The sequence below is a fragment of the Pongo abelii genome, chromosome 5 (assembly GCF_028885655.2).
Source record: "Pongo abelii isolate AG06213 chromosome 5, NHGRI_mPonAbe1-v2.0_pri, whole genome shotgun sequence".
NCBI lineage: Eukaryota > Metazoa > Chordata > Mammalia > Primates > Hominidae > Pongo > Pongo abelii.
Genome location: NC_071990.2, coordinates 108,282,297 through 108,301,694, shown reverse-complemented (window position 1 = coordinate 108,301,694; position 19,398 = coordinate 108,282,297). Strand labels below are relative to the sequence as shown.

General features: G+C 40.6%; 1 protein-coding gene across 1 annotated transcript in view; it reads left to right on the top strand.

Moving 5' to 3' along the window:
• PDSS2 (decaprenyl diphosphate synthase subunit 2) overlaps window positions 1-19,398 on the top strand; it is a 312,121-nt gene that overhangs the window by 239,522 nt on the left and 53,201 nt on the right. Inside the window, exons 5-6 of the mRNA XM_024248939.3 lie at window positions 13,323-13,496; window positions 15,076-15,207. Coding sequence (XP_024104707.2) covers window positions 13,323-13,496; window positions 15,076-15,207 — 306 coding nt within the window. The remainder of the gene's footprint in view (window positions 1-13,322; window positions 13,497-15,075; window positions 15,208-19,398) is intronic.

Below are 19,398 nucleotides of genomic sequence, written 5' to 3'. Positions count from 1 at the left end.
TATGAGAGCAAGAACTCTCTGGTTTTGCTCATTGGCATGAGTACTTACCTTGCACATAGAAGATATTCAGTCAATCTTTTTTTTTTATACTCAGTGAATCTTTAATAAATGAATAAATTGAGGAAGAATAAATGGCTAATAAATGAAATGTCTTCCCAAGTTTAAATGAAGTGTCACTTTTTACCTGAAAAGTAAAACAATAATTCTACTTAATGGCAAGATAGTCTCAAACTTGGCTGGTTAGTATGCAGATCAAAAGAATTTTTCTAGAAAACAATTTGAAAGAATGTTTTAAGAGATTTTTATATATTCAGATCTGTTGACCCCAATAATTCTAATCACAGACTTCATCTGTGGTAGCCAGCCACCAAGATCACCCCCAATTAGTGCCACCTCCTTGTATGCCTTGTGCAAACCCTTCCTACATTGTACTAGAGTTGATCTGTGTGACCAATAATATAGAGTAGAAGCAATGGTATGTTACTTCCAAGATTAGGTTATAAAAGATAGTGAAGAAGGCCAGGCACGGTGGGTCACGCTTGTAATCTCAGCACTTTGGGAGGCCAAGGCAGGCAGATCACAAGGTCAGGAGTTCAAGACCAGCCTGACCGACACAGTGATACAAAAATTAGCCGGGCATGGTGAAACACGCCTGTAATCCCAGCTGTTCAGGAGGCTGAGGCAGGAGAATCACTTGAACCCGGGAAGCGGAGGTTGCAGTGAGCCCAAGATCATGCCACTGCACTCCAGCCCGGGCAACAGAGCGACACTCTGTCTCAAAAAAAAAAAAAAAATTATATATATATATAGTGAAGCTTCCTTCTTCCTTCTTGGGTATATTCTTACTCTCCTGGATCACTTACTCTAGGGAAGCCAGCTGCCATGGCACGTGAGTGGCCTGTGTGGCAAGAACTAAAGCCTACTGCCGACAACCATTTAATTGAGCTTGGAGCATATTCTTCAGCCCCTTCATATGACTGTAGCCCTGGCCAACAGCATGACTGCAACCTCACGAGAAACCATGAGCCAGAACCAGCCAGCTGAGCCATTCCTGGATTCCTGACCCTCAGAAACTGTGAAATAATAAATGTCAGTTGTTTTAAGATGCTAGTTTGTTTTGCAGCAATAGACAACTAATACACCATCCTCAGGAAATACTTACATGTTCTAGTAGTTGTTAATGTTGGCATATCTAGACTTCGTGTAGTGTAACCATTTTTTATCTTAGGGAGTAAATTCATTGGAAAGCTTTCAGCAGCAAAAATATGGAAAACCCAATTAAATAGACATGAATATAGGTGAAGATATATATTTTACTACATATATATATATTACACTAAGTGAATATGCAGAGGTAGTCAGGCATCGGGGATAGTTTCACATGACAACTCAGCGCTATCGAAGCCCTCTCTGTCCGTGCTCTGCCTTCCTTACTGTTGTCTTTATCATCAGCCTGGTAGCAGTTAGGCTACAGTAGCCCTCGGTATGTCCTGTCAAGACAGGGCAACATCTAGAGGAAACAACTTCCACTTCTACGTGGGTCTTTCCTAGGAGCTCAGTGGTGGATTTCCCTCATATCTCTTATGCTAGAATTGGATGATATATCCTTTCCTAAACTAATCATTAGCAGGAGCAGTGAATACCTGAAGAATATTATGGTTTTATTAGTAAGCAGGGAGAGGAGAGAGAAATGGACCCTGGATGAGCAACTGTCCTGTCCACAATAAGGAGTGATCTTGTTTCGCTTTTTGAGCAGCTCATATTGTTCTTGCTTCTCAATCCCCACTTTACCTCATCCTTGCACACCTAGAATACAGCACTCAATGCATGGGGATGGTTTCAGGATGAAACTGTTCCGCTTCGTATCATCAGGCATTATGGAGCAGGCAACCTAGATCCCTGGCATGCACAGTTCACAACGGGGTTCACACTCCTGTGAGAATCTAATGCCCCTGCTGATCTGACAGGAGGTGGAGCTCAGGCAGTAATGCTCGCTCACCCACCGCTCACCTCTTGCTGTGCAGCCCAGTTCCTAAGAGGCCACAGACTTAGTACCAGTCCATGGCCTGGAGGCTGGGGACCCCTGCTGTAGACTCTGGGATTTCTTCAATGGATAATATTAAAGGGCTTGATTTACAAGTTTAAATGCTTTTGGTGGGTGAGGGGCAGGGGCGGGTACATAGATGTCATTCACTCTTAAATACAGTCTACTTTTTTTTTTCTTTTTTCTTCCCTGGGACAGCGTTTTACTCTGCTGCCCAAGCTAGGGTGCAGTGGCCTGAACATGTCTCACTGCAGCCTTGACCTCCTGGACTCAAGCGATCTCCCCACCTCAGCCTCCCATGTGTGGCTGGAACCACAAGCATGTACCATCATGCCCGACTAATTTTTGTTTGTTTGTTTGTTTTTTGAGATGGAGTCTCACTCTGTCACCCATCCTGGAGTGTGGTGGCATGATCTCAGCTCACTGCAACCTCCACTGCTCACCCAGGCTCAAGCAGTCTTCCCACCTCAGCCTCCCAAGGAGCTGGGACCACAGGCACATGCCACCACAACTGGCTTGTTTTTTGTGTTTTTGATAGAGACAGAGTTTTACCATGTTGCCCAGACTGGTCTCAAACTCCTGAGCTCAGATGATCTGCCCACCTCAGCCTCCCAAAGTGCCAGGATTATAGGCGTAAACCACCATGCCTGGCCATTACAGGCGTAAGCCACCATGGCTGGCCAATTTTTTGAAAAATGTTTGTAGAGCTTGGTGGTTCACACCTATAATCCTTGCACTTTGGGAGGCTGAGGCGGGCGGATCATGAGGTCAGGAGTTTGAGACCATCCTGGCCTCTGCTAAAGATACAAAAAATTAGCTGGGTGCGGTGACGCACACCTGTAATCCCAGCTGCTCGGGAGGCTGAGGCAGGAGAATCACTGGAACCCAGGAGGCAGAGGTTGCAGTGAGCCGAGATTGTGCCATTGCACTCCAGCCTGGGTGACAGGGTGATACTCCATCTCAAAAAAAAAATTTTTTTGTAGAGACAGGGTGTCACTTTGTTGCCCAGGCTGGTCTTGACATTTTAGGCTTAAGCTGTCCTCACATGTTGGCCTCCCAGTGTGCTTAGATTACAGGTATGAGCCACCACACCCAGTCTACAACCTGCTTTTAAACCGTAAGATATATTAAGTATTGCATATATTCTGTTATGTGCTAAGAAAATGGAATCCAATTGCTATACTTCTGAGACTCATCTCTGCCACATACTACAGTCTAATCTTGGTCAAAATATATTCTTGAAATCTTACCTTTTTTTTTGGGGGGGGGGGACAGTCTTGCTCTGTCACCCAGGCTGGAGTGCAGTGGCACCATCTTGGTTCACTGCAACCTCTGCCTCCCAAGTTCAAGTGATTCTCCTGCCTCAGCCTCCTGAGTAGCTGGGATTACAGGTGCTGCCACCATGCCCAGTTAATTTTTTGTATTTTTAGTAGAGATGGGGTTTCACCATTTTGGCCAGGATGGTCTCGAGCTTCTGACATCAAATGATCCACCCACCTCAGCCTCCCAAAGTGCTGGGATTACAAGTGTGAGCTACCATGCCCGGCCCTCCTTACCTATTAAATGGGAATAATGATAATTAATATTTCTGAGGGCTGTTATAATAAAGAACATAAAAGTGTCATCACATAGTTAGCTCCCAGGAGATATTAGATTGCATTTTTTTCCTTGCTTTTTTCTGATTCCCAAATGTGGAGATTTATTGACATTTTTCTATACTTGACCTTTTTTAAAAAAAAAAAATAAGGTATGTAAATTTTTGGCTGTCCAGTTTCTCAAAATAATTGAAAAGGCTAATTCAAAGCAAACATTTAACATGGTGAAATGGGTCATTAGAGAGATCTGGTGTCTCATCCAACCCAAATTTAGGTTGTATTTATAAAGATAGTGACCCAGAATATGAATCTGAAGTCCTAAGCATGAAAACAGGCAACATTTGCATACTTTTTTAAAAAGTACTTTTAACTTCACAGGCAGCTAGCTTCTTTGTTTCCACCTCTTCTTTTCTGATTATGTGAAAGGTAGCAGTTTGGCTTGGCAGGTTCTCGCTGGGGCTTTGACACCTTCCCGGGCCAATTAGTTCACCTTTGTTCTGTGACCATGGACCAGACCTTTAATCCTGAGCAGCCACTGTTATAAGTGCAGTTTGGTCTCACGTGAGTAGATATGTACCAATGTCTCACCACCATTAGAAAAGCAACTCAAAGTATCTCTCGCAGCAATAAAGTAGCAGAGCAGCATGTGGCTGAGCAAAACCACCAGTACCACTATTTCAAGCAAACATCATCTTGCAAGTTTCAGGTTTTTTCCCATGTTATTTGAACCAGCCTTACTTCAGCAAGAAGGTCATGTGACGGTGAGACCTACATTTAAAAAAAATTAACATACTTCTCTCTGATAGTCATTCAACAAGTATCTTGACATCTATCACCTTTCAGGAAAAAAAAAAAGGAAATCCCATCAAAAGTAAATATTCACTGAATGTATCCTCCTTTTCTGTATAATAAACCTTAGTAAAAACTGCACATATGTAAGTTGATGATATAGGTATATCTTTTTTTTTTTCCAAGACGGAGTCTCCCTCTGTTGCCCAGGCTGGAGTGCCCTGGTGCGGTCTCGGCTCACTACAAGCTCCGCCTCCCAGCTTCACACCATTCTCCTGCCTCAGCCTCCCAAGTAGCTGGGATTACAGGCACCCGCCACCACTCCCAGCTAATTTTTTGCATTTTTGGTAGAGACGGGGTTTCACCGTGTTAGCCAGGATGGTCTCAATCTCCTGACCTCGTGATCCACCTGCCCCGGCCTCCTGAAGTGTTGGGATTACAGGCGTGAGCCACCGCGCCCATCCTGATATAGGTATATCTAAATCTCATTTACTCTGCTACATGCATTCATTTCACAATTCTGTATATCTGGTATCTGAGGGTACTGATTTGGATGTGGTTATCATACTAGTTTCTTGGCATTTTACAATTTATATTAACTTTTCCTTTATAATAGAGCATGCTCTCTTAGTATATACATGGCAAGCTGATGGAAATGAAGGGAGGGATTTTGTTTCATTAGTAACCAAATTCATAAAAGGTAATAATGTTTAGGGAATAAGATTCCTGATTAACTTAGGAACAGTTAATTTGTGGTCCAATTAACTTATGGTAGTAGATTTCAGGGGACTATAAATTAATCGTTTCTTGGTTTTCTGAATTTTCTAATTTTTTTCAGTGATCGTGTATTACTTGAATAATTTAAAATGTAGAAATGATGAATAGTAAAAAGTCTTAATCACAGTAAGAAATATGTAATAAAACTGAATCTTTGATTTTAGAGATCTTGCAATTATTCTGAAATACAATTATCTATACATTCTATATATAGATATCTGTATCTATATAGTTATATCTATATATTGATATATATACATTCTATCCCTGGACTGTGAGCTTCTTGAGGACAGGCTATTTATTAATCTTCATATCTATATTGCTTTGCAGAAAGCCTGAACCATATTAGAACCTTAATAAATGGGTTTTTTTGCATGAATAAATGAGGATGATATGCAAACCACAGTTAATTGAGAGTCATACATTTTTTAAAATGTTAATTTAAACATTTGAGACCAATAAATGTAAAATATTATGTTCATTAGCTTTTTTCTTTCTTAACAGCTTTATTGAGGTATATTTTATGTCATAAAATTCACCCATTTCAAGCCTTCAATTCAATGATTTTTAGTAATTTTTATCAAGTGATACAGTCATTACCATAAATCATTTTTAGAACATTTTCACACATACCCCTATAAGGTCGCTCATGCCCATTTACAGTTCCCACCCCCAGCCCCAGGCAATCACTAATCTACATTTCACATCAATGGAATTATACAAATATGTGGTCTCTTGTGTCTGGCTTCTTCCACTTAGCATAATGTTTTCGAAGTTCATCCATGGCATAGCATGTGTCAGTAATTCCTTTTTATTGCTGAATAGTATGTCATTATATGGCCATATCTACCCATTAGCTTTTAACATTTAAAACACATGCACACATCTACTTAATAATGCAACAGATAAACAGGTACTATTCATTTAGCAAGTACTTGAAACTTGAATATGGCCTAAGTGATTAAAAAATATAAAAGTGGCTAGTACCAGGTCTAACCTTCAAGGAAACAAATATATAAGAAATCCTACAGTTCAGAGAGAATTAACTGCTGTGTCATAATATAAATAAGGTAATGTTAGTCTAAAGAGGAAAATATTTGTGGTAGTATTTGAGAGTGCTCCTCAAAGAAGTGATATTTGGATTAGATTTAAAGTTCACACAAGTAGGCTGAGCGCAGTGGCTCATGCCTATAATCCCAGCACTTTGGGAGGCCGGGGCGGGTGGATCACCTGAGGTCAGAAGTTTGAGACCACCCTGGCCAACATAGCGAAAATCGTCTCTACTAAAAATACAAAAATTAGCCGGGTGTAGTGGTGCGCACCTGTAGTCCCAGCTTACTCGGGAGGCTAAGGCAGGAGAATTGCTTGAACCTGGGAGGCGGAGGTTGCAGTGAGCCGAGATTGCGCCACTGCACTCCAGCCTGGGTGACAGAGCGAGACTCCATCACAAAAATAAAAAAATAAATTCACGCAAGTGTGAAAATATGTATTTTATTCAAGAAACAGCAACTTCCCCTGTGTGTTAAATTCAGGCCTCAGAGGGGATATTTTGTGTAGGAGATGGGACTAGAAGTATTGCTTGGTACTACAAAAAGGAATGCCTTGAATGCTATGCTATAGAGTTCATCTTGATTCTATGAGCAGTAGAGAGGCATTAAAGGAGAATTTTTTTTAATTAATTTTTTTTTTTTTTTTTGAGACAGAGTTTCACTCTTGTCACCCAGGCTGGAGTGCAATGGTGTGATGTCGGCTCACTGCAACCTCTGCCTCCTGGGTTCAAGTGATTCTCCTGCCTCAGCCTCCTGACTAGCTGGGATTACAGGCACCCACCACCATGCCCAGCTAATGTTTGCATTTTTAGTAGAGACAGGGTTTCACCATGTTGGCCAGGCTGGTCTCAAACTCCTGACCTCAAGTGATCCGGCCGCCTTGGCCTCCCAAAGTGCTGGGATTATAGGCGTAAGCCACCGCATCTAGCCTAAAGGAGAATTATTTCAATTCTTTATTCTGACCAAGTTAGGAAAGATAGAGGAAGGTACAAAAGAGGGAGAGAGATACCAAAAAAAAGATAAAAAATTCAACAAATATTTATTGCCCACCTGAGATACTATATTAGATGCTGATTGTACAGCAGAGGCCAAACCAAATCCTTGCTTTCATGGAACTTATAGTCTAGTTAAGGAGACAGACAATAACTCATTTAACAAATAAGTATATGAGTGGTCCAGTAATATCAAGGAAGAAAGGTTTAACGCAAGGTAAGGATATAGGAAATAATGGGGGAGGGAGGTAGACTGTTAAAGATGGGTTGAAGTTTGAGTAGAGACCCAAAAGTAATGAGAAATCTAGCCATGCAAACGTCTAGAGAGTGTATCTGCAGAACAGTAAGTGCAGAGGCCTTAAGGAGGTGATGCCTAGAGTGTTTGAAACAGCTGGAGGCCATTGTAGTTCTGGTTTATGTTTTTAAAGGTCACCCTGGCAGCTGGGTGAACAACAGACTGTAACCTTCGTCAAAGTCAAATAAAATATATAGAGAGCCAGATATCTAAATTTAACAGTTTACTTGAGAGAAAAGAATTGCAATTCAGGGTGTACACACAGACCAAATGATCTTTAGTATGTCTGAAGAACAAAGAGAAGGTTGGAGGTTTTATGAAAAGGAGAAATGTTACATATTGCATTTTGAGAAAGTTCATCGGCACTAGTAGGGTTCTGGAGAGTTGGCAGATTTTGATTAGTGAATGATAGTGGTGGGTAAAATTAGTCTTAGAGTTGCAGCAAGTTATTTCAGCAACTATTAGATAAAACTGATTTCAGTTTATAGCAGGCAGCTTGAGCAGCCAGGCTTACAGAGACTTACAGTTTTGGAGCAATGTTACATGTTCTAAGTCCTTTTTCCTCCTGTGACTTCTCAACTCTGTTTTAGTCAGGTGTGACAAGATTGACCCAATTTCTGTGATCAACTTTCACACTTTGTACATATTTCATTTCGCATATATGTAGGTTTATCTGTAGGATTAATCCCTGGACATGGGATTCCTGAGTCACAGGGCAAATTCACTTATAATTTTGATAGAGATTGTGGAATTTCCAGCTAGTTTCCACTTCCACCAGCCATATTTGAGAGGCTATTTGGTCACAGCCTTACCATCACTAAGAGGGAAGCTGAGAGGTTTTTTTTTTATTGGTCAGAAGTCACTAAATCAAGATGTTGACAGACTTGTATTCTTACTGGAGTTCTATTGGAAAATCCATTTCCTTGCCTTCTCTAATTTCCATGTTCATTCCTTGGCTCATGGCCCCATGTCTCATCTTCAAATTTCTCTCTCCTGTCATTAAATTACCTTTTATGACTCTGACTTTGCCTCCCTCTTATAAGGACTACTATGATTACACTGAGCCCATCCAGTTAAACCAGAGTAATCCTCTCATTTCAAAATCCTGAATTTAATTACACCTGCATAGTCCGTTTTGCCATGTAAGGTAACATTCACAGCTTCCAGGGATTAGGATATAGACATCTTTGCAGAAACACTGAGCATTGTTAGCCTACCTCAGGGAGATTAGCCGTTTGTCTGTGATAGGAAATATGAATTTTTTTCCTCATTGTCCTTTGTCTCCTAACATTGCCTGTGGTTTTGTGGTTGTTTTGCTGTTTTTGCCATTTAGAGTTTATCCTGGTAAATAGTACGAAATGCAGCTCAGACTTTATTTTTTCCAGATAGCTCTTTAGTTGTACCAGCACCATTTACTGAAAAGTTCAACTTCTTCCTAAAATACAGCAAATCCCTATATATAGTCTGGTTGCTTTCTGGACTTTCTATTTTGTTCCCTAGTCTGTCTCTCTATCTAAAAAGTACATATTTTTAAAATTTCTGAGATTTTACAGCATGTTATAGTATCTAGTAAGGCTTAGACAAAATTTGCTGTCCCTCTCCACCCCTCCCCCAATACACACACATTCATTGCTCTTCTTTTTCAAGATTTTCCTGGCTGCTCTTCTTTGTTTATTTTTCCCATATGAACTTCAGTTTGCCCAGTGTCAGAGGGAAAAGGTATTATTAGTTTTATTGGAGTAACTTATGAGGTTGGATCTTACTGTCTTTGAACATGATATGTCTTTATATTCATTCAAGTTATCTTTGTTCCTGCAGTAGTATTTTAACATTTTCTTCATTCAGTTTTGTGCATTTCTAAGCTTATTCCCAGGTTTTGGTTTTGGTTTTTTGTTTTTTTTGGTTTTCTTTGAGATGGAGTCTGGCTATGTTGCCCAGGCTAGAGTGCAGTGGCGTGATCTCAGCTCACTGCAACCTCTGCCTCCCTGGTTCGAGTGATTCTCCTGCCTCAGCTTCCCAAGTAGCTGGTACTACAGGAGTACTTCACCACACCCGGCTAATTTTTGTATTTTTAGTAGAGATGGGGTTTCACCATGTTGGTCAGGCTGGTCTCGAACTCTTGACCTCAGGTGATCCACCCCCTCACCCTCCCAAATTGCTGGGATTACAGGTGTGAGCCACCTCACCTGGCCTTATTCCTAGGTTTTTTTCTTTGTCTTGGGTTTTTTGTTTTATTTTGTTTTTTTTGACAGGGTCTCCCTTTGTTGCCCAGGCTGGAGTGCAGTGGCACAATCTCAGCTCACTGCAGCCTCTGCTTCCCAGGCTCACATGATTCTCCTGCCTCAGCCTCCCAAGTAGCTGGGACTACAGGCTCAAGACACCACACCCAACTAATTTGTGTATTTTTGGTAGAGACGGGATTTCACCGTGTTTCTCAGGATGGTCTCTAACTCCTAAACTCAAGTAATCTGCCCACCTCTGCCTCCCAAAGTGCTGGAATTACAGGCATGAACCACCATTCCCAGCCTTATTCCCAGTTTTTTAATCTTTATTTTTGTATTCATAATGAAAGAAAAGACCCTATTTATAACACTTACTGATTAGTTTTTATGTATGGAAGCTATAGTTAATACAATTTATTATGTTAATAATAAATTATTAATTTTAGACACTGCTACCGTACTGAATTATCTTCTTGTTTGTAGTAGTTTTTTAGTTGAGTCTCTTGATTTTCCCAATATGCAGTTATATTGCCTTCAAACAGTAAGAGTTAAACTCATCTTTCCTAATTTGTTTACATCTACCTTTCTCTTGTCTCTTCTATTACATTGTAAATATCAGTGGTGTTGTGTGCATCTCTGTCTTACTCCTGACATTAGTGAGAAAGGCTCATGTTTCCCCATAAAATATTTGCTGACTTTTGGGCTGACACGCACACCCCTATCACATTAAAGAAATATACATCAGTTGCCATTTTTTTATTTTTTAGAGTCAGGGTTCTCACTGCGTCATCCAGGCTGGACAGCAGTGGCCTGATTATGGCCCACTGCAGCCTTGAACTCCTGGGTTCAAGTGATCCTCCCACCTCAGCCTCCTGAGTTGCTACGATTACAGGTGTGAGCCACTGCATCCAGCTCTTCCTATTTTATTCTGGACATTTTTTCTCATCAAGAATAGAAGTTGAATTTTGTCTAATATGGTTTTTCTTAGGTTTATTAATATATATTGTCACATTTTAAAATACATTCTCAGATTTATAAAATTAAGTATGTTATAATTTATACCTAATGTTTTGTAAAGAAGGTCTTAACATTATGCATTGTTTCTCTCCTGTGTGGCTTTTCTCTCATTATCCAATGCTGTGTTGCATATTTGCAACCATTGCCATAAGTGGAATTTTTTTGTTGTTCAAATACTTAATAAAATTAAGGTGATGTTGGGCATGGTGGCACACACCTGTGATCCCAGTTACTTGGAAGGCTGAGGTGGGAGGATTGCTCGAGCTCAGGAGTTTGAGACCAGTCTGGGCAACATAGCAAGACCCCATCTCAAAAACATTGCAAGAAATTAAGCTAATAATTTGATTTGACCAGTGGGCTAAAGATTCCCCTCAACATGGCAGAAGAGGAGGGGGCTCTATTTCAGCTGACCTTTTGGTGACCACTTTTTTTTCTTAATATTTTTTATTTTGTCTCCAAGCAATTGTGAAAAGAGAAAGGATTATAGGATCAGGAGCAGGAAAAAAAGTGTTTTGAGTTAATTAATCCTTCTGGGTAGGTTCCAGTTAGTTTGATGTTTCAAATAAATGCCATAAAATGAACATTGTTTTATATGTTTGCTTCAGCATTCCTTTCCTCAGAGCCCTACTGTCCAATGCTGAGCACTTAAATTGTGGCTAGTGAGGTGTTGTAAAATGCACAGTGATTTTGAAAACTTAGTATAAAAAAAGTGTAAAATAGCTCACTAACAATTTTTATATTCAATGTATGTTTAAAATGATATTTGGATATACTGGGATAGATAAAATATGTCATTAAGATTAATTTTACCTGTTTCCACTTTTTTTAATGTAGCCACTAGAAAATTTTACATTGCATATGTGGTTCACATTATATTTCTGTTGGACAGCATTGATCTAGAGGTGGTAGATGTGTATATATTTATTTATAAATTATATCCTCTTTTACACCTTGTTTCTTATGAGAATAAACTTTCATGAAGACTATAATATTCATTCTCCATTATAATAGATTACATCTTCTCTGATTTTTCTTTCTTTTGCTTTGTTTGTTTCTTTGTTTTGAGACAGAGTCTTGCTCTTTCGCCCAGGCTGGAGTGCAGGAGTGCGATCTCGGCTCACTGCAACCTCTCCCGCCCAGGTTCAAGTGATTCTCCTGCCTCGGCCTCCCAAGTAGCTGGGATTACAGGCACCTGCCACCACACCTGGCTAATTTTTCTATTTTTAGTAGAGACAGGATTTCACCATGTTAGCTAGGCTAGTCTTGAACTCCTGACCTCATGATCCACCCACCTCAGCCTCCCAAAGTGCTGGGATTACAGGCGTGAGCCACCACGGCCACCCTTCTTTTTCTTTTTTTAAGATACAGGGTAGGCTGGGCACAGTGGCTCATGCCTATAATTCCAGCACTTTGGGAGGCCAAGGCAGGCAGATTACCTGAGACCAGGAGTTCAAGACCAGCCTGGCCAACATGGTGAAACCCCGTCTCTACTAAAATAAAATAAAAAAATCATCTGGGTGTGGTGGCTTATGCCTGTAATCCCAGCACTTTGGGAGGTCAAGGCGGGCAGATCACTTGAGCTCAGGAGTTCAAGACCAGCCTGGGCAACATGGAGAAACTCTGTATCTACAAAAAAATACAAAAAATTAACTTGGTGTGGTGGTGCATGCCTGTGGTCCCAGCTACTTGGGAGGCTGAGATGGAAGGATCGCTTGAGCCCAGGAGGTCAAGGCTGTAGTGAGCCATGATCATGCCACTACGCTCCAGCTTGGGTGACAGAACAAGACCCTGTCTCAAATAAAAAGAGAGGGAGAGAAAGAGACAGACAGGGTCTTGCTCTGTCATCCTGGCTATAGTGCAGTGGTGCAATCATAGCTTACTTATAACCTTGAAGTCCTGGGCTCAAGTGATCTTCCTGCCTCAGCCTCCTGAGTAGTCAGGACTACAGGGGCACACCCCTTTGCCTGGCTATGTTTTTTTTTTTTTTTTTGTAGAGTCTTGCTATGTTGCCCAGGCTGGTCTCGAACTCCTGGCCTCAAGCAATCCTCCTGCCTTGGCCTCCCAAAGCACTTGGACTATAGACATGAGCCACCACGCCCAGCCTTATTTTTCTATTTAATTATTTCTAAGAAAATGTAGTTCCTTCCATATGCCCTTGACATTTTCACATAAATTAAATGCAATAGGCTTCTTGTGCTTAATACCAGCACTTAAGAACTGATATGACTATAGAAGGGAGTTAGTTTGAAGTCTTTCTACTTTTTCCCTTATCCTGTAGGGTATATTTTAATAGAAGTTCCCTAGCTTAGAATAAAATTTGCTTTAACATTTCTTTAACTTTCCCCCATTACCGTAAAAAAGCAGTTTCCCCACCGCATTCTTTTTAGGTAGAGCTGAGGTTAGGCATCTTTTAGTTCTGTCTTGTTCCAATAGCCTGAGTGTTTTTGAATAGTTCGTTTCTTAACTTTTTTATTCTTCAAAAGCAGAAACAATTAAATTACTCCTAAAGTCTTTTTTATCTTGGCTTTTGTTACATTTTTAGGAAAGTTATATCACAGATGATATTGGAATATCGACTTGGAAGGAGCAGACTTTTCTCTCCCATGGTGCCTTACTAGCAAAGAGCTGCCAAGCTGCAATGGAATTAGCAAAGCATGATGCTGAGGTTCAGGATATGGCATTTCAGTACGGGAAGCACATGGCCATGAGTCATAAGGTACTTTGCACACCCTTTATCTTTTTTCAGTACTTAAATAGCTAAAACGATACACAAGAAACCTTTTGCCATTTAATAAGCTGCTTTTATATTTCAAAAATGCTTATTGTGTGGTTCAAATCTGTCAGTCCTGGATGATTGTTATGTAATGTAAACAGTATAATTGGTAAGTATTGTGTAATTCTTACAGAAAGCCACAGCTTACTTGAACCATTTTTGTGATGTTTGTCTTTTCTTACCACCTGAAAGGGTCCTTGAGAGAACTCTTACATATTATTAAATAACATATTTACAGACTGGAATATATTCACATAATGGAAGAATATTTGTCATTTTTGTTACAGTTCCCTTATAGCTTTTTTTTTTTTTTTTTTTTTTTGTGATGGAGTCTCGCTCTGTCACCCAGGCTGGAGTGCAGTGGCGCAATCTCAGCTCACTGCAACGCAACCTCTGCCTCCCAGGTTCAAGCGATTCTCCTGCCTCAGCCTCCCAAGTAGCTGGGATTACAGGCACATGCCACCACGCCTGGCTAATTTTTGTATTTTTAGTAGAGACGAGGTTTCACCATGTTGGTCAGGCTGGTCTCGAATTCCTGACCTCGTGATCTGCCCGCCTTGGCCTCCCAAAGTGCTGGGATTACAGGCATGAGCCACCACGCCTGGCCCCTTATAGCTCTTTATATAAAACATGTTATGAAAAGTTAATAAAATTCAGAAATACAGTGAATAAAATTGAAAGCTTTAATTTTAATAACTAATTCTTTGAATGGGCATATGAAATCTAAAATATCCCAAGATTAGCTGCTGTGTTGTTGCCTCTCTCTATATATATAATTTTAAATTTAATTTAATATATACTTTTCAGATGTTACTTAAATAGTTCATAAGGGGGGGAATATGTACATATATAATATATCCAGGTGAGATTTTTGCATATTTTATTTAATCTTAGATTAGTTTATTAAGCAATTCTATTTATTAAATCTTTATCTAAATCTTTTCCTTTAACTTAAAAAGTAAAATAAAGACTGCCACCCACTAGAAAAGGAATGTATTAGGGAATAATTCTGGAGAATTTTACAGGTTATTGTTAATCATCTGAAATATATATATATATATATATATATATATATATATATTTTTTTTTTTTTTTTGAGACAGAGTTTTGCTCTCGCCCAGGCTGGAGTGCAGTGGCACGATCTCGGCTCACTGCAACCTCTGTCTCCCAGGTTCAAGCGATTCTCCTGCTTTAGCCTCCCTAGTAGCTGGAATGTGTGTGCCACCACACCCAGCTAATTTTTGTATTTTTAGTAGAGATGAGGTTTCGCCATTTTGACCAGGCTGGTCTCAAACTCCTGACCTCAGGTGATCCACCCACCCCAGCCTCCCAAACTGCTGAGATTACAGGCGTGAGCCACTGCACCTGGCCTGAAATATTCTTTTGTTTATTAAAATATATCTAAAAACTGCATTCCTTAAGCTTCATATTTCACTGCATTAACTGGTACTTTCTGAATATAACTAAAACATACTAGTGTATATACATTTCACTAATTTACTCATTTAACTGCTTCTTGTAGATAAATTCTGATGTCCAGCCTTTTATTAAAGAAAAGACCAGTGACTCCATGACTTTTAATCTGAACTCAGCTCCTGTAGTCTTACATCAGGAATTTCTTGGAAGAGATTTGTGGATTAAACAGATCGGAGAGGTAAAATGAAATTACTCTTGTTTTAGGTACCATTAGTAATTAGTGGATTTTAGAACATAATTGATATTTCTTGGTGATATATGGCTATAGATGAGCCTTAGGCATATTCATGTAACAGGTAAAATTCTTTCTTTGTAATCTTCGTTTTTAAGAGGTAAAAGATTAGTTAAAGTTAGAGATTGCAGTACTGAATTTTTCTATTATCTGAGTTCTTAGAATACTGCAACACAAAACTAATGCCTGTGGTGAATGCTAATTAACTCAGATGACTTTTTTTTTCTAAAGGCTTTCAAAAATTGGGCTATGGTAATAGCACCACCCTATAACTGACTGCAATTTCCCATCTGTGGACTCTCGCACAAGCTGCAGAATTCCAGGAGCACCGTCTGTCAGCTCATTGGGTTATTTTAAAACAAACTTGGACCCTGAATGCTTGTTCTGAGGCATTATCAAAGCGGGGGGGAAAAAAAAGCATGGCGAAGTGGGAGGGGTAAAGGGGCTTGAATTGGGTGAATTTCTCATCTTGGCAAATGAGAGGGAACTTTTTTGGTTTTCTTTTAATTCAGAAACTCTAGTGCAAAACTTCTTGCCTTTTTAGCCAAAGCCTCTTGGAATTTATTTAACTTCGTGGCTGTAATTGGTTGGGTTAATCTGAGGCGCTGGACAGAGAAACCAGGCACAGCTGAGGGTGGGGGTAGCAACCATCCTTAAAGGAGAGAGGATGGGTGGGCACAGTGGCTCATGCCTGTAATCCCAGCACTTCGAGATGCCAAGGCAGGAGGATTACTTGAGCTCTTGAGTTCAAGACCAGCAACATAGTGAAACCTCATCTCTACAAAATTAAAGTTTTTGAAATTTAAAAAAAAAAAAAAAAAAAAAAAGCTTAGAGCCTAAGTGAGTATCTGCATTCTGAAAGATTTCCCTTCTCCCAACCCTTATTGATTCTCAAAATGCTGGCTGCCAACTTAAAATTCCTCATATTCACCAAGTAGAAAACTGGAGGATTTCTTTCTGAAGAAACTGTCAAACTCAGGAGAAAAAGCCTTGCAGATGTGGATATTTGGGGCCTCCTCAGTAAACATGCCATATCCCTGAGCAGTCCTCCTACAGCAAGACCCACCACTTGACAAGCCTCAGAGGATATAAGTGCCCAGAATATCTGCTGCCTTACTCTGAAGCAGAATAGGAAAAGAGGACCACTGGGCATTTGAGAAAAGCTGCTTCCACGAAACAGCAAGTCAAAAACAAACTGATAAAAAGGGAACTTAGAGGAAATAGAGACAATGCAAGCAAAGGCAGATGTTTTTCAAAGCACTATAATCAATATACTTGACAAGGAAGGATATTAAATCCATGGTATAATAATAGATGATTCATTAAAAAGGACAATTCAAGAATAAAAATTAGAATTATAAAATATAAAAATATGGTTGCAGAATTTTGTAATCAGAAGAATGGAAGATACAAATGAAAAAATCTCCCAGAAAGTTGGACAAAAAAGATGATTTTTTAAAAAAAAGGAAAAAACAAGAAAACTAAGGACTCTTTCAGGAAACCTTGTATCTATGAAGAGTCACAGGCCAGGCTGGGCACAGTGGCTCACACCTGTAATCCCAACACTTTGGGAGGCCAAGGCAGGTGGATCACCTGAGGCCAGGAGTTCGAGACCAGCCTGGCCAACGTGGTGAAACGCTGTCTCTACTAAAAATACACAAATTAGCCGGGCGTGGTGGCGCACACCTATAAGGCAGAGGCTGCAGTGAGCGAGATTGCACCATTGCACTCTAGCCTGAGCGACAAGAGCTAAACTCCGTCTCAAAAAAAAAAAAAAAGTCACAGGCCAGGTGTGGTGGCTCATGTCTGTAATCCCAGTAATCTGAGCACTTGGGAGGCCAAGGGGGTGGATCACTTGAGGTCAGGAACTCAAGAGCAGCCTGGCCAACATGGTAAAACCCTGTCTCTACTGAAAATACAAAAAGTAGCTGGGTGTGATGGTGCACGCCTGTAATCTCAGCTTCTCAGGTGGCTGAGGCACAAGAATCACTTGAACCTGGGAGGTAGAGGTTGCAGTGAGCCAAGATGGAGCCACTGCACTCCAGTCTGAGTGACACAGTGAGACTGTCTTTAAAAAAAAAAAAAAAAAAAAAAAGGCCAGGCATGGTGGCTTACACCTGTAATCCCAGCACTTTGGGAGGCCGAGGCAGGTGGATCACCTGAGGTCAGGAGTTCAAGACCAGCCTGACCAACATGGTGAAACCCCCGTCTCTACTAAATACAAAAAATTAGCCAGGCCTGGTGACTCATGTCTCTAATCCCAGCTACTCGGGAGGCTGAGGCAGGAGAATCGCTTGAACCCAGGAGGCAGAGGTTGCATTGAGCCAAGATTGCACCACTGTACTCCAGCCTGGGCAACAAGAGTGAAACTCTGTCTCATTAAAAACAAACAAACAAACAAAAAAAAAACAAGTCACAGAAAGAGAAAACTAAAAGCAGAGGTAAGAAAATTAACAAATTTTTAAAAATAAAAATAATGGCTGGACAAGGTGGCTCATGCCTGTAATCCCAGCACTTTGAGAAGCCGAGGTGGGTGGATCACTTGAGGTCAGGAGTTTGAGACCAGCCCGGCCAACATGGCGAAACCCCATCTCTATTAAAAATACAAAAATTAGCCGGGCATGGTGGCCCGGGCCTGTAATCCCAGCTACTCAGGAGGCTGAGGCCCGAGAATCGCTTGAACACTGGAGGTGGAGGTTGCAGTGAGCTGATCGCACCACTGCACTCCATCCTGGCCAGCAGAGTGAGACTCTGTCTCACAAAAAAAAGACACTTTACTGAGTTTATTTTAATCTTCTAAATTGTAATGTACATTTTTATGTAAAGCTTTATAAGATAACGATCTTGTTCTGTGAATGCCTCCTAGTCAGAAATGGGGAACAAAATTTGCATAACACCTAGGAGGGACATTCCACCCTAAATCTCAAGGAGGTTGCTTATTAATCCTGAAATTAGTTCTCTTTCTGATTTTTTCATGTTATTTACCCTGCTGGATATCTTTGAGATCCTTTCCTTCCCTCCCCTAAAGCCCTCTCCTTCAGTTTTGAATTTGATTGCAAGATCCTTAACAATAATAGCAAATTCAGGCCGGGTGTGGTGGCTCACGCCTGTAATCCCAGCATTTTGGGAGGCCGAGGCAGGCAGATCACGAGGTCAGGAGATCGAGACCATCCTGGCTAACACGGTGAAACCCCGTCTCTACTAAAAATACAAAAAATTAGTTGGGCGCGGCGGCGGGTGCCTATAGTCCCAGCTACTCGGGAGGCTGAGGCAGGAGAATCACTTGAACCCAGGAGGCGGAGGTTGCAGTGAGCTGAGATCACGCCACTGCACTCGAGCCTGGGCGATAGAACAAGACTCCGTCTAAAAAAAAAAAAACAATAATAGCAAATTCATCTTTGAATTACCCATAGTACCTGCCGTAGTGGCTTACTTGGAGTAATTACCAAATTAATATTTGTCAAAAAGTGAGTGTGGTGTGGTCTTGCAGGTTGAGACTGTTTGGTGGCAGCCCGGTTTTGTTAGAGTTAAGTTGGTATAACAGAAATGGCTCACAGAGGACCAGGATTTGGAAGGTCAGATCAAGATTGTCCAGCCCTTATGAGCTGCATGCAGCCCAGAACAGTTTTGAAAGTGGCCCAACACAAATTTGTAAACTTTCTTAAAACATTATGAAGGTTTTTTTTTGCAGTTTTCTTTTTTTTTTAGCTCATCAGCTACCATTAGTGTTCATGTATTTTATGTGTGGCCCAAGACAATTCTTCTTCTTCCAGTGTGGCCCAGGGAAGCAAAAAGATCGGACACTCCTGGTCTAGATTCTAATTTGGACTCTGCTAGCATCTAAGTAAACTTAATCACATTCTCTCATATCCCTATTATTCTTTTCTGTAAAATGATGGCATTAAACTAGATCTTTTCCAAAGTCCCTTTCAGCTTTCAAATAGATCTAAGAAATAGGTCTCTTAGACAAGAGATGCATTATAAGAAAAATATTTATCTCTATTGGAAACAGGCTGGGCATGGTGGCTCACGCCTGTAATCCCAGCACTTTGGGAGGCCAAGGTGGGCGGATCACTTGAGGTCAGCAGTTCCAGACCAGCCTGTCCAACATGGTGAAACTCGGTCTTTACTAAAAAT